At 35.8% G+C, this 14857-nt stretch overlaps 3 protein-coding genes and 2 pseudogenes across 4 annotated transcripts; 1 reads left to right on the top strand and 4 right to left on the bottom strand.

Annotated features, from left to right (window-relative positions):
• The first annotated feature begins 259 nt into the window (after positions 1 to 259).
• Positions 260 to 1741, top strand: LOC120274738 (remorin 1.4-like). Its single transcript, XM_039281272.1, has 6 exons — positions 260 to 382; positions 460 to 536; positions 621 to 896; positions 986 to 1217; positions 1289 to 1370; positions 1464 to 1741. The coding sequence occupies exons 1-6, from the start codon at positions 357 to 359 to the stop codon at positions 1653 to 1655; spliced, it is 885 nt and encodes a 294-aa protein (XP_039137206.1). The 5' UTR covers positions 260 to 356; the 3' UTR covers positions 1656 to 1741.
• A 209-nt stretch (positions 1742 to 1950) lies between these two features.
• Positions 1951 to 4537, bottom strand: LOC120274736. 2 transcript variants are annotated; one of them, XM_039281270.1, is made up of 2 exons: positions 4403 to 4537; positions 1951 to 3582 (listed from the first exon to the last, which is right to left on the bottom strand). In XM_039281270.1, the coding sequence occupies exon 2, from the start codon at positions 3544 to 3546 to the stop codon at positions 2104 to 2106; it is 1443 nt and encodes a 480-aa protein (XP_039137204.1). In that variant the 5' UTR covers positions 3547 to 3582; positions 4403 to 4537; the 3' UTR covers positions 1951 to 2103. The 2 variants fall into 2 exon arrangements, with proteins under 2 accessions (XP_039137204.1, XP_039137205.1); XM_039281271.1 differs by lacking the exon at positions 4403 to 4537 and adding an exon at positions 4244 to 4332.
• Positions 4538 to 5978: 1441 nt separating this feature from the next.
• On the bottom strand, positions 5979 to 7830 carry LOC120274811 (annotated as a pseudogene).
• Positions 7831 to 7933: 103 nt separating this feature from the next.
• On the bottom strand, positions 7934 to 11944 carry LOC120274546 (annotated as a pseudogene).
• Positions 11945 to 13943: 1999 nt separating this feature from the next.
• Positions 13944 to 14818, bottom strand: LOC120274507. The gene is made up of 2 exons (XM_039281048.1): positions 14506 to 14818; positions 13944 to 14105 (listed from the first exon to the last, which is right to left on the bottom strand). The coding sequence occupies exons 1-2, from the start codon at positions 14727 to 14729 to the stop codon at positions 13967 to 13969; spliced, it is 363 nt and encodes a 120-aa protein (XP_039136982.1). The 5' UTR covers positions 14730 to 14818; the 3' UTR covers positions 13944 to 13966.
• Between the last annotated feature and the right edge of the window lie 39 nt (positions 14819 to 14857).

Below are 14857 nucleotides of genomic sequence, written 5' to 3'. Positions count from 1 at the left end.
TTCGGGTCGGATCAAGTTCCGGCTCAACCCGACTTCAAGTCGAGCTTGAAAACTCGAGTCTATATTTTCTCAGTTCGGGTTTTGGGCTTGAATTTGAGCATCAAAGTCATGTAAATAAAGAAGAGAATAAAATCTAATGAAAGAAACCAAGAACCTTAGCACTAAAGAAAAGTTAGAATCCATTAACTTCATGCACCATCCTTTATAGATGCAAACCTAGCATTGCAATGCAAAGCATAACTCACTTTTGCAACAATGTGTTCAAATAATAATAAATTAATTATTATGATAAACTTGTCTACAAATAAAGCTAGCCATGCATCTTTCCCTCTTGCACAATCAACAATTTCATCAGAATGGATTCTTTTCTCAAACAAATGAAGTACTATTATTCCTTTGTCTCTCTGTTTTTTATTTCTTCAATTTTTCATTTGAGTTTGATATAATTCAATGTTGCAGAACAAGGATTTCTGGTGGAGAAGATAATTATAATTATAAAAAGAGAAGGAAAAAGAAAGCAGTGTCATTCAAAGAAGGTGGTAATTTGTTTCTAAGATATATATTATAAGTTTTTGGTAAATGTTAAGGTAGTTACTGCAGTTTATTGATTGTTTATGCAGATAAAAAGAAGTCACCAAATTGGTTCAAGATGAATGCCGGAGATGCTAGTGATAGTGAGTTTGCGACGACAGTTGCAGCGGCGGCTTATGCAATTACAACTCTCGAAGAAGAACGGTCGATGGACCGACAGAATTCGATTGAAGGATTGCAGGAACCATCTTTGAGTAAAATGAAGAGTAAAAAGGAAGAGACAGTGATTAAGCCGACAAATGAGCCGAGTTTGTTAGCCAGATGGCTGAGTGGAAAGGATATAAAAGATGGTTCTAAACCAGTTGGTATGTTGTTGATTTTTTTTTTTTGTTTTTCTGAGGCAATTTGGAGAACATTACTGTGAAATGTGAAGAATTTTAACTTTTAACTGCAGGTGAAAGTTCTATGAAGGTTTCTGAAACCAAACTTCCTTCAATGAAGAAGACTCCGACGTTTTCTGATAATTATCTGAATGAACCGGGACCGAATGTAGATGATAGTGGCAGAAATAAGAAGCCTGGGACTAGTGCTTCGATGAATGTGAAACCAGTGAGTAAGGTCTCTAGTAAACTTGGAACAAAAGCAAGTGAATGGCAGAAAGCAGAGCTGGATAAAATTCAGAAAAGGTAAACAGAGTATTTCTGCAGAAATATACTTGTTCATGATCAGCTGATGAAATGTTTTCGATGAAAAACAGGTATGAGAAGATGACTGCAACAATCTTGGAATGGGAGAATGAAAAGAAGATTAAAGCAAAGCGGAAATTGGACCAAAAAGAGGTTGCTGAATAATTTTTTTTTATTCTTCTAACTTGTCATAAAATCCATGCAAAAGAAACACTAATACGGCAAGATTGTTTTTTGGAGTTGCAGAGCACGTTGGAAGCGAGAAGAGCGAGAGCATTACAAGAGTATCGGAATGAGATGTCAAGAATTGATCAAATTGCCGGAGGAGCAAGAGGAGTTGCAGAAGAGAAGAGAAGGAATGAGGAATTGAAAACAATTGAGAAGGCGAAGTCAATACAAACAACAGGAAGAACTCCACATTCATTTTTATGTTTCTGAACAATATAATTTTCTATCAATCACAACCATTAAAACTTAGCACAATAAGAATGGCGGAATGCATGAATTCTGCATTTTAAAATCCATAACATGAGCTTGTAACTGATGATTGTTGCATGATGTATCATTTTAATACTCAATTTATAATACATACACATTACATTGAAAAGAATTTTCCAAATCTATCATCACATTGTGTGCATAATTAAGAGAACAGTAAAAACTTATTACCGATCGATTCTTGACATGAATTGAGTAATCAATTTGCATTACCTTCAGCTGGTAAAATAAAAGATATCACCAACACAAGATTTTCTTTTTATTGACAAATTAAGTTCACATACAAAGGCGAAATCTTCAAAGCTAAGTTTTCAAGCTTACTGAAATTTCATACCAAAGATATGCACAAGAGTAACCTTCACACAAAAACACATGTAAATGGGCATTACTATTTAGGTCCTCTGATCGAAGAGATGACAGTCTCGAAAGCACCTACTAATGCCTTCACCTTGCTCTTTCTTGACTTTACAAGCTTAGTAGCAGTTTCTTCAATCACATTGTTGAACAGGCCTTGATCATCTTTCTGCTGAACATCTTGGTGTCTTAAAACAACAACTTGAGCTCCAGTATTGGGATCGTTATATACTACTCCGGCCAATCCTCTTCTCCTGCTACTCTTCCGACTAAAGCTTCTTCTCCACATCGCCCCAACACTGTTGTTTGAGTTCTCGACAACTCTTCCTCTGCTAAACCTGAGCTTTACCGGTGCACTACTCTCTGGTGGAAGGTCGATCACCTTTCCGCCTTTGAACTTCAATTTGTAAGATGAAGCAGAATCATCTTCTAGGTGTACTGTTTTAGTTCTTCTCAGCTTGGCCTTATCTTCTACATCTTGAGAAGTTGACTCTAGAATAGGTGCTGAAGGTTTTTCCTTGATTTTTTTGGTATCAATGGTAGCTTTTCCAACACCTCGCTTCTTCACTGAAGCAATACGCTTGATATATTGCCTTGGCTTTGAAACTGAAGCTGTCAATGGCTTCAATTCTTTCACTTGAATCATCTTCGGCTTCTCTACACTCTTCTGATAAGTAACCTCCTCAGAAGAATTTCCAGGAGATGCAGACTTAACTGATGAAGTCTTCGGCTTCGAAGAGATTTCAGCTTCAGAAGACTCATCAATATCGTCAGAAGACAGAGGAGCTTTAGGCCTGAAACTTCGAGTTCGAGAAGATAAAGAAGGTATCCTCACAAACGATCGGGACTTTTGCTTCACCAAAACAGGCCTAGTAGTTGCATTAAGTTTCTTGACAGGAGTCATCTTCTTCTTGATAACATTGATCTCGCGACTCTCCTCAGAATCATAGTTAGCATTGCCAGCTGTTACATCCTTCTGCTCAACAACTTTGGATTTCACATAAGTTCTTCGATAAATACTCGGCAAACCAATCGCTTGTGTGTCCTTAAGGCTTTCCTGTTCACTAGCCTCTTCAGAAGATCCAATGTCCCATGTAGGCGACATAGCAAGCTTTTCTCCGACTTTCGGTTTGTCAGGAAACTTAGAATTCAACTTAGATTGTGCCTTCAACTTATTTCCTCTTTCCTTGATTCTCTCTCGAACAGTCGGAATTTTCATTGGATTTTGATCATGTATTGGACTTCTATTATGTCCCAAAACATTGGACCGAATGGGATGCTTCTCATCACCTTCAAATGCATGTTTATGTCCATACTTGCAAAAATCATGACATGAATTAGTAGATGGCATAAGGTAGTGAGGTATCGGCTTTTCATCACTTCTTGCCGGCGAGGCTGAACCTCTTGGAATTGCTTTTCCAGTTGAGCTTCTCCTTGACCCATCTTTATGCTCCTTGTCAGCTACCACTTCACCCATTGAATCCAAATACGATAAATTTTTCTATTTAAAAGCCTGCAATGCCACCAAATTGAATATTATTTCATGAACTCACATGCAAAGTAAAATCAATGTGACAGTGCATAAGAAGAAAGAACTACAAGACCATACAGCACTTGATAAATAACACATGATGATCAACAAGTTCATCTATATTACTTTACAAGAACCTCGGTCTCGATATTTCAATAAAATCAGTAAAACATAAAACGTTTACGCAAGGCCATCTTTTGCTGAACATTCACACAATACAAGAGGAAAACAGATTGGGGTTGATCTAATGAAAATTCTAAATTCTCTTCAGTGATTGCAAACAAATGAAACACTCTAGAAAAATCAGGGAAGAAAAAAATGAGGAAATAGATCAGAAAAAAACATAGTAAACTTTGATCATCAAATGTTGTTATCATCATCAAATCAGCATCATAAGCTGAATGGAAAGGGAAAAATTTCTACCAAAAACTAAAAAAATTTAAAAAAGGGAGCAAGATTCAAATCAAAACAAACAGAAAAAGAAAAAGAGAAGTGAATCCGATTATGCTCAATAGAACAAATAACAATACAGTAGTATTATACTTTCATGTATTCAATACCAACAATAAACTTCAAGATCCAAGCAAAGGAACAACCTTTCTTCTCAAACACCAAAAACAATCTCAAAAACAACTAGAAATACCTATCAATCTTGCTCCTTTGTTCTGAAATGACAACACTAGTGAATGAAAATTGAAAAACAAGAACAAACTCAATAATAAAGAGATACCAAAACCGAATCACTTCATCAACGACATAAAAGCAAAAGGAAAAGAGTAAGAAATAGACATAAAGGTCTCACCTTTTTGACAAATCCCTTCACAAAAAGATTGGAAAACAGAATCAAATCAAGGGTTTGGGTACCCAGAGAGAGTTCTCACTTCTCACCGAACAGGTCGTGGCGGCAATCAAGGAAATATATGAGTGCGAGTTGAGGGGCAGGTGGGCGATATTAAATGAAAACAAAGAGCAAGCAAAGCAAACAAAGACTTTGAAGAGGTCCAGAATGGCCATTGATGACTTTGAAGATCTTCAAAGTTTGAATCTTTGAACGCTTTGCTCTTCCACTCTGTCCTTCACTTCATAAAAGTATCAAAAATAGCCTTTATTTTTGTATTTTTCAGCCTTTATCCCTTTTTAATATAAAAATCGTGTTTTTTGTATTTGCACATTTTTGTTTTTTAACTGATAGATCCGTCTTTTTAGTTTTTATTTACATGATTTTTATATCCTACCGATTACGTGATTAGAGATTAAAATAGCGGATCTGTCGATTAAAGGGATAATAAAAATAAAATAATAGTACTCTGAGATTGAAAGGGCGGATCTGTCAAAAAATGAAAATATATAAATATGATGATTAAAATAGTGAATTTTATATTAGAAAAACTAAAAAAGTGAAAAAACGAGGGACCATTTTTTGATTTTTTCTTATTTTTCTCATATATTTTGAGGGGGAAAAACAGAGTGATTACAAAGAGACAAGAAAGTGAGAATCCAAGAAGAAACGCGTGGGTCCCACTTCAGGGATTTATTGAAAGAACACGATGCCAGGTTGGATGGGTACCATTTTTGAGTCTGTTTTTAAGGGTTTTTTTTAATTAATTGTAACAAAGTTAGTGATTTAATGATTTTTAAATTAATCAAAAAATTTTAATTTAATATGTATTTATACCTTGAAAAAGTTTGTGAGTATAAAAAAATTATTATTGTCTTTAAATTTCTTTATACTTTATAAATAATATAACTTTATTTAATTCTACCTTATAAATAGTAAAAATAAATTATAAATATATTAAAAAAAGAGAAATAAATTATTGTGATCTATCGTACATATGTACTCTATTACGTTTTAATAATATATAATAGTCAAATATCTTAATTGCTCGGTTCATCCAATAGAGATCACTAACAAAAGTCAAACTAAAAATACACATTTTTTAAAGATTTATGTGTAATTTTAAGTTGTTGCAAGAGTATATAGGTAAAAAGATGACAAAGAGAATGCACCGATGAAACTTGAAAGTAACCGGTATTTTTTTAAAAAAACAAAAAAATAATCTCCATAAATTTTTTTTTTTTTTCTGCAATCTTTATTTGACTCTGCTGATCTGTAAGAACAGAGGAATCATTCTTCACGGAATGGAATTATTAATTTATCAACTAAAATTATTTTATGATCAATATAGCTCAACAGACAGAGATATCTTCATATATATTTGAACAATTTTCACAAGTTCTACTTTTTAATTCAAACAGTATCAGTATCAATCTCTGATCACAATAAATTATAGAGAAATACTCTTGCACAAGACCTGAATTCAATTCAGAATTCAGGACAAAAAAAACTGAAGAAATTTTCAAATGTTGTACTGCAATTGTGTGTTTCACATTCAAAGCAATTCATGCAGAAAAACAACATTTTGTCTGCAATGTAGTTGCAGAAATTCTACAAATTCTCAAATCCAAGACTTCAACTCAAACAAACTACAGATACAATAAATTCCATAGACATCAATCATTTTTCATTGAACATTTTAATAGTCATATGAAGAAGTTGTGGACAGAACTCATGTGTTGATTTCTCTGATGAGCCAATCCAAACTTCGGTACGAAAAGTATAATATCAAGAACCAAGGCAAGCTGAAAAGTACAGTGATAAGAATGTAAAGAGCTAAAATGGCAGCACTGGCCGGAATTGTGCATAATATGATGAGGAGAAAGATGATGCCGAGCGGGAACTTCACAATTAAGTTCACAAAGAAAGCCAAGAATTTACATATCGAAAGTGGAATTCTCTCTGCATTCACGTAATTTGGCATGGTGCTTGCAGGTTGATGTTCTTGATGAATGTATGAGCCCATTTTGAAGCTATGATTTTCGATAATCCAAAGAAGGAAGAAGTTCTTGTGAGGAAACTTGATGTTACCCTTGTAGACTAATCTGATTGATAAAAATTGACACCATGGACAGGAGATGAAGAGTGGAAGCTGTACTGGGTGTGTCGGGAAGTTCACGAAAGCCCATGGGAGTGCAATGACACAGTTTCTGCAGAGAGTGTGGCCACACCATAAAACATAAGGTGCGTTTTTGACAATATTGAATAATTCACAGCATATTGGGCACTCCAATACTTCTCGCCCACTTGCACAAAAGATCGATCGTCATTGGAGCAATTTGAATAAGATGAACTTGGTTTGGTCATGGCATTTGCTGCAACCTTCCACATCATCATTCAATCTACAGAGAACTAAGAAATTTAGATTAATGTTTTTCAGTGTTTGCATAAAGAGTGAAGCTTGCAAGATGCCACTAGTTATCGATCTCCTTGTAAGAAATCCAAGCCTCAAATTTATTTGTTTTACAATCTGATGTTGTTTGCAAGCTTTTTCAGTTGGTTTGCCATCTAATTTTGCTCATTCGACCAACCGCATCAGAAAAAGAATTTTAATCTTGTTTTCCTTTCTTTGTTCTAATGGTATCAAATACAAGATGGTGGATTAAATTAATGATAGCAAATATATCAGTATGATCAGAAGTTTTAGTCCCAAAAAAAAAATATTAGTTATGAGAAATTCTCAAACACAATCCAAACATCTGCTTCTTAATTCAATAAATTCATCCACAATTTGCATAAAAACTCTCTTTCCTGATTCTTATAATTCCAAAACCTATGCAAATAAAAAGCACAAGTCTAGCAAACATAAATATATAAAATAAAAATCAACATTTGATTTAAATACTTTGATCAAAAGTCAGACAAGAGTGTGGAAGTCTTACCAGGCAGTAGAAGGGAAAGCAGCAGCAGCAGCAGCAGCAGCAGCAGCACAGAGAAGAAAGAGACTCTACAATGTCTACATACATGCCTGAACATTAATAGAGATATTTATAAGACTCGCAGAAAGAAGTTGACAAATCAGAGTAACCAAAGCCATTGTGTTTGCCACCATGTATATGATCTGATCCGAATTCCCTATCACGACAGTAAACATTAAACAACATGAATACAGAAAAAGATGGCATGAAAGATTGATCCCTTCACAGAGTGCATGCTTGGTTTCAGTAAACATCATGGTGGTTAACAGATGATTAATGGCATTGAAGATAACCAAAACTGGTATTTGAAATCTAGTAAACATGAACATCATGATAAAGATTAAAGAGTCGGTGGTGATAAAGGTAGTTGAGGCTACTCTTCTAGAAACCAACTCAATACTCAATAGTATAAGTGAAATTGTAAATAAGAATGGCAATCATCTTTCATTTTGAATCATATATAATTTCAAAGGGCTCAGAACTATAACACATTTCTTTAAAAGAAAAACAAAAACTTCACTGGCCACCCAAAACTTTCTTCGCCAAAAAGCGAAACGGTCTATTCAAGGTGATCATGAGGCCTGAGAGACATGAACATCGCAGCATACAACCGAAGACGTCGTTCACTGTCAATAATTTCTGATGGTTGTATCACGATTCCTCTTGTTCGAGTCTTGTACCGCCTCCAAGCAAGCTGTATGTTAACTGCTGCCCATGTTCGCCAATTAGAAGAATAGTACCTTGCGGTTCTCTTGAGCCTCTCGTTCGCAAATTTGTACCTAAGTGCTGTGTTATGTATCTGAGATGTTCTGCATCCAAACCAAAGGCCTCTGTTGGCTCAGCACACTCAAAGGTTGCTGAAGAAGCGGGCAACCGATCGATGAATGGTCTGCGGAGGCACCATGAAAGGAGTTCATCCCCGAGAAAATTCCCGGGGCCTAGCATGCATGTTGCTATCATTCCTTTGCTGAGGCATTGGCTGCTCAGTATGTGCCCCTTAACAATGAACACCATGCGCTGCACAGGGTCTCCTTCTCTAATAATCTGACCAAAAACTAAAACATTATCAATTATCATGACGACGAAAAAACACCGATCACCGACAAGCACATACCTTTTCATCCTTAGAGAAGACAATGGGTCTAACTCGGTCGCATAGGTTATCGAGGATAATGTCATCTAAATTGTGGAACCAAGGCACCTTGATCAACAATATATGAAACAAACAGCATTCAATCGGAGTTCCGAAAACAAAATTACACTTTATAGACATACAGACACATCTCTCACTCTATGTATATATACCCGTTTAATGAGATCAAGGCAGAGATTCCGCTTGATATCTTGCCTAAGACCTTGTGGCAACTCCTTGATGAGCTCCATCTCATCCTCTCCTCTCATTGCAAGCCATCTTTGCCGCTCATACTGTCGAACTCTTTGTCTCAATCGTGACGGCAACTGTCTTCTCCTCATCCACCATTCAACGTCTCGACACCGCAGTTGCATCTTTCTCTTCCTCGCCATCACCGCATGCAGGAAGACCTAAGCATTTCATCAAACAGTTAATCTACATGCAAAAGTGAACCATCACTGACAACACCACAAACAACCTTTGCTTACCTGAATGTTACCAATCAATAATGTGAAGAGCATTAGCCCACTTAACACAGTGATAATACTGAAAATCACCTCTAGCCAATGACTCGTCGGCTCGAGAATATTACCGAAAGTGCTAAACAACATACAAACAATAACAGCTTAAAACCAATGAAATGGCTGACTACAATGAATTCAAAAATCTCTGAAAAACTCATACCTGAGAGTCATAAGACCCCAAAACAAAGAATAAAGGATTTTAACAGCCAGTGAACTGCTAGAAACTACAGGGACAGCCCAATCATATATACCATACTGAAATGATCCATCACCATTGAAACACACAGCAATGCTTGAACAAATAAGTTCATTTGTTTTGCAGAAACCATCAGAACATGCATGAGATAAAAGATGACAAGTATCATTCTTTTGGCATTGAAATTGGAAGCATGAAGCTACTCTTTGGATTGCAAGAACATACCAGCAACCTCCTGCTACCTGAAAAAGCACATTTTTTTTGGATTCATTGCATGAAACACAACAAAGATTAGGACAATGTAATTGCTTACATGGGAGGCAATGAAGTATGCAATGAGATTGAGGCCAAAGCCCCACCAAATTGTTCCAAAGATGTAACCAGTGACCTTCTGAATCCTCCTCATCATGCATAGACTGTGATACACTTTTGGAATGAACTGAAACAGGAATGCCAGCAACAACACTGACATTACCAGCTTGATTTCTCTGTCTCTGATCAGTCCAGGCAATACCAACCAGAATACAATCTAACAAGTAACAACACATTGCATTACCCAAAATTAAAACAAATAAAAAATAAAAACAAATTATTCATAAATTGAATTCAACATTTTGAGAAAAATTATAACATTGACGGCTACCACTACATATGAACTGAACTAATGCGGTCGTTAAAAGCTTAGAGAGCAGATGTGTCAAGGGCTCGAGTCAATTTGTTTATTAAATTAAACGATTAATTTCTGAAGTTAATTTTTGAGTTGAAACGAGCTAAATTTGAACTACTCAAGCTTGCCGATGACTTATTTACTGTAACATATACTGTGATAATTTATATATTCCACAGTTAAATTATTGTAGCTTGACAAATGTAACTCGAAGTAAATTCGATTCAGGCTTAATTAAAATTTAAGAGTGCATGTGTGTTAAGGGCTCGAGTCAGTTTATTTATTAAACTAAATGAATGATTTCTAAACTTAATTTTTGAGCTTTTAAAATAATTGAGTTGAGCCAAGCTTGAACAACTCAAGCTTGCCGATAGCTTATTTGCTATAACATATACTGTGATAATTTATACATTCCACAGTTAAATTATTGTAGCTTGACAAATGAAACTCAAAGTAAATTCGATTTAGATCCGGGCTTAGTTAAAAGCTTAGAGAGTAATTGTGTTAAGGGCTCGAGTCAATTTATTTATTAAACTAAATAATTGAATTTTTGAGCTCATAAAATAATTGAATTTTTGAGCTCATAAAATAATTGAGCCGAGCTAAATTTGAACAACTCAAGCTTACTAATAGCTTATTTACTATAACATATACTGTGATAATTTATACATTGTACAGTTAAATTATTGTAGCTTGACAAATAAAATTTAAAGTAGATTCGATTTAAATCGAGGCTCAGTTAAAATACTGCCAAACCGATCTTGAACATGTTGAAACTCAGCTTTGGCCGACACAATTACAGTGGTACAAACAGCATGGTTTTTTTTGGTGATTAGTGTTTTACATGCATCTTGTACTCCTTCTATCTTGGGACTAGCAAGAAATTTATAAATCAAAACTTCATCAGAACTGTCAGACTGTTTACTAATTAGTTTGTCAGTACTCAGGAGTACCACTAAACTTCCACTAAACTTCATCTTTGGATTCCCAACTTGTCCCTAATAAATAAAGTTCTTATAACTTTCTTAACACAAATAGCTACGGCCTACTAAACTTTATTTAGAATGAGAATCAGGGAGTTTTTTATAAAAAATAAAAAATAAAAAAATTGTCAAAGAACAGATGCAAAGGCGAAGTACTGTCTTTTGCCTTCATAAACAGTATTAATAAACAGTACTATAGTTAAATATACAGTATCAAAACAGTGTTATCCATAGAAGAATTTAAATAATTATTTTTTATTTTTATTTTTTATTATCATATTATTGGGCAATTCGATGGTTGACACTAAATAATGAGTTTTAATAATACAAAATTATATGTGGAAATAATTCCAATAAATAATAAATAATAAAATTGAGGATCACCTGTGGGATGGGTAGGATGACGAAGACGTCCAACCAAAAGCCCGTGGCTGACCTGGCATAGTGCTGGGCAATCAAACGTGGGTCCCACACCAGCTTACCACAACCAATGACCAGAGACTCTCGTGACACGTAGGCCATCTTCAACTGGAACCACACGTGCCACAAATGCACCACGTCGACGCACGTGCGCACGGCTATGAGCGCGACGGCGAGCTCGGCGTCCAAGCTCACGCACGGCTCGGCGGAGAGGCCGACGGAGACGGTGTAGAAGAAGAGCGGGTCGACGGCGAGAGCCACGGCTCGGGCCAGAAGAAAAACCCGGTTCAGGCGATGAACGTGGGGTTCGCGAGGATCGAGAACCGGGCCGAAGAGCCAGGCGAGTGGTTTGGTTGAACCGGGCGGGGTTGAACCGGGTTGGATGGGGATGAGGGAGGAGCCGGCGTTGGCGGCCCATTCCGGTGGGTTGGCGTGGTCGCAACTGGTGGAGTGGAAGACAGGGGCGCCTGCTTGGGTGCAAGCGTAACACTCGGTTGGAGCGCCGTGGTCGGGTTGGTCGGAACGCCGGGTTGAAGGCGGTGGAGTGTGGTGGCGGGTGAAGCTCGGAGTTGAGAGTTGGATATCTCCAAGAAGCGCCATGCCCGACGAGCTCATTGCTCTCTCTTTCTCTCTTTCTTTATATATATATCAGTGATAATGATAATGATCACTATAGGCTCTTTATATATATATATATATATATATATATTTATATATAAGAGAAGCTCATTGTGCTCTGTTTTTCTCTGTTTCTAAGAGAAGAGCTATATATATATATATATATATATATATATTACATGAGCTCTTTCTCTTTTTCTTTCTCTCTAGATATCACAGAGAAGCTCATTGGCTTCTATATATCTCTCTGAGGATCATAGGAACTGAATGGAGTCTCTCACTTACTCTCTCTTTCTATATATCAATAAGGTTCATTGTGTTATATATATATATATATATATATATAAAGAGGAGGAAGTAATGGAGGGTCTGTCTATAGAGAAAAGAACAGAGGAGGTCATTGATTGAGGGCTCCTCTTTGGCTATGGATGAGACTTGAGAGAGAGAGAGGCTCAGAGAGCCCTGTTTCTCTTTCTCTGTATACATACATCATAGATAGATAGAGGGAGGAGTGTTGTTAAAGCGAGATGCCACGTCATGCACCCACGTGGTGCATGAGACTAGTGTTTAGTTTACAACCGTTCATATCATTTTTGTGATCATCCTTGTGCTGTTTCCGAAGCAGAAGCATCTTCCTTTTTTATTTAATTATTGACAAATATTCTGTTTACTATGACATGTTACAAGGGAGTTCATTTTTGGGGGAGTGAGTTGAAACTCGGAGAAGGGAGGGAAGTGCCATTTTGCTGAAGTTGAGAGTAGTGATATCATTTCTAGTATTTTGGATGTTTATTTGTGATAATAGAATTGAAAAAAATTTAGATGTTAAAGCGAATTTCACGTGAGTTTAAAAAATTTTTTTGAACATGAAAAAGAAATGATTACTTTTCTTCTACTTTAGTGAAAAAAAGTGCTTAAAAATAAAAAGAAGTTGTCACTTTCTCCATTTAAAAGATAAATGAACATAAAAAAATCAGAGATCATTTTCTCTCAAGAAATGAATACTCTCATAAGTTAAAAAAGTCAGATCATTTTTCCTCAAGAAATGAACACTCTCATAAGTCAAAAAACGTCAGATCATTTTCCCTCAAGAAAAAATGAACGCTCGCACGTGTTCAACGTGGATTCAGCACCAATAAAATTTTGAATTTTCTATAACTTTTCTTGAAGGTCATTTTAGAATCACATCTCTTTGTAAATTTTAATATAAATATCATAATTTTGAGATAAAGACTTGTTGCCAAACCTGTTTCTAATCAAAATGACTCCTATTTATCCCAATTCTTAGAATCTTTGCAAATAATGCATATAAAAAACACTGTTGTCTGCCTTCAATCTTGAATCTCATCAAACTTTATTTAGACATTGACACCAACCACAGATTAGTGAATAAGAAGGGGCACTCAAGTCAAAAGGGTACCTTGGAAGGACAGCAAGCACAGTCCTAATGACATTTTATCTCACAAAATATACATCATTAGTTTCTTCAAATTTATCTCTAAATCAATTGCAGTAAATTTCAATCAGTTCAAAAAAAGTTAGGCACATCACACATGTTTGTTGTTGTTATGATAAATACAAACGAGATCAATGTCTCAATGTCAGCAGAAAAAAAAGTTTCAACAGGAACTGAATTCCTTGGATGCTTTTTTCCACAGTCATTTTACTGATCAATTATACTTAATTAGAAAAAAAAAAGGTAATGAGAACAATGAGCAAAGAATGAGAACATGTCTTATTTAAGTACATCACAATTAGTGTCCTTCTCCATGATGCAGAATTTGTACCCTTTCTTTGCTGCAGAATTAACAAGTTTTTTTGTTCCTGTGAACTTAACTGACACATGCATTTCAAGAAATTTATTCAAATAATGTCTTTGCAAGGACCAGCAGAATAATATGCTTCTCAAACTCCGTATTTTCGTGTCAAGTTATGGGTTTTCGAGGTTGATCATATAAAGAATAGTATCGGTAATAAATGCAATATCTGACCAATAAAACAGTAGGGAGTTCATTGAGAATACTTGTCCTTGTCGGAGATTGAAAATATTAGTAAAAGACACAATGGCACAACCAAATAAGCTGCAAATTTCAACAGATCCTCAGTTTCTTTCGAAATTGCTCCTATCCGAGACCAATCTCCGCTGTACCTGAACAATTACAGAACCGTGTAACAGATAATATATTAGTGTGATGAAAATGACTCAATACATATCTGTTATGCATTGATGAAAGGAATGGAGAAAACCACTTGAAAGTTATGTTTCACATTTTGCAAAGGGATCAAATCAAAGATAACTGAAAGAGACACTGTGGTCCTCTATGTTCATACAATATCATAATTGCAGTGAATAAATTTATCACTCTGAACATAATAGCAGTTCTGAACTATATGTATATGAAATTTATTTCTCAGGTTGTTGACCTTTGCTTGAAAGAAAGGCCAAGATGTTTAGACGACATAATTCAGACAATCAAAGGAAAACAAATCCGACAGCGTAATAAGTATAATAAAGAAAGAACAAAGGAGATAATGGTCTTAAGGCTTACCCTGCATCAAGAAATCCAAGGCTAAAGACAGCAATAGCAGCTCTTGCAAGGAAGACATTTGGGACCCCAAGCCTAATGAAGGTGGGTTCTTCAGCATGAGAGCTGCTATTCAAGTCTGGCTTCTTTGCCCATAGAGCTCCACCGTGTTTGCCATTTCTCTTTGATTGAAGGTGGGGTTTGATCTTTGGATCAGGGATAATGATCATCCTTGATAATGTCAACATATTTTCCTAACCTTTCAATTGCTAGAGAGCCAGAAAAATTCTCTCTATTTCTTTCTCTCTGTCTCTGTACCTTATCTTGTTAGTTCTAATTTGAGCCACTAGTTTCCCACATATAACTAGATTTCAAT

This window comes from Dioscorea cayenensis, chromosome 13, assembly GCF_009730915.1.
Source record: "Dioscorea cayenensis subsp. rotundata cultivar TDr96_F1 chromosome 13, TDr96_F1_v2_PseudoChromosome.rev07_lg8_w22 25.fasta, whole genome shotgun sequence".
Classification (NCBI taxonomy): domain Eukaryota; kingdom Viridiplantae; phylum Streptophyta; class Magnoliopsida; order Dioscoreales; family Dioscoreaceae; genus Dioscorea; species Dioscorea cayenensis.
Note: the sequence above shows the minus strand (reverse complement) of the source record. Positions and strands in the feature narration are given on the sequence as shown.

Coding starts and splice junctions, on each gene's coding strand:
- LOC120274738 (XM_039281272.1), top strand. CDS start 357: ATGGATTCTTTTCTCAAACAAATGAA. Junction 383..459: donor TCTTTTCTCAAACAAATGAA/GTACTATTATTC, acceptor TCAATGTTGCAG/AACAAGGATTTCTGGTGGAG. Junction 1,371..1,463: donor GGAAATTGGACCAAAAAGAG/GTTGCTGAATAA, acceptor TTGGAGTTGCAG/AGCACGTTGGAAGCGAGAAG.
- LOC120274736 (XM_039281270.1), bottom strand. CDS start 3,546: ATGGGTGAAGTGGTAGCTGACAAGGAGCATAAAGATGGGTCAAGGAGA.
- LOC120274507 (XM_039281048.1), bottom strand. CDS start 14,729: ATGTTGACATTATCAAGGATGATCATTATCCCTGATCCAAAGATCAAA. Junction 14,106..14,505: donor CTTGGATTTCTTGATGCAGG/GTAAGCCTTAAG, acceptor GTAATTGTTCAG/GTACAGCGGAGATTGGTCTC.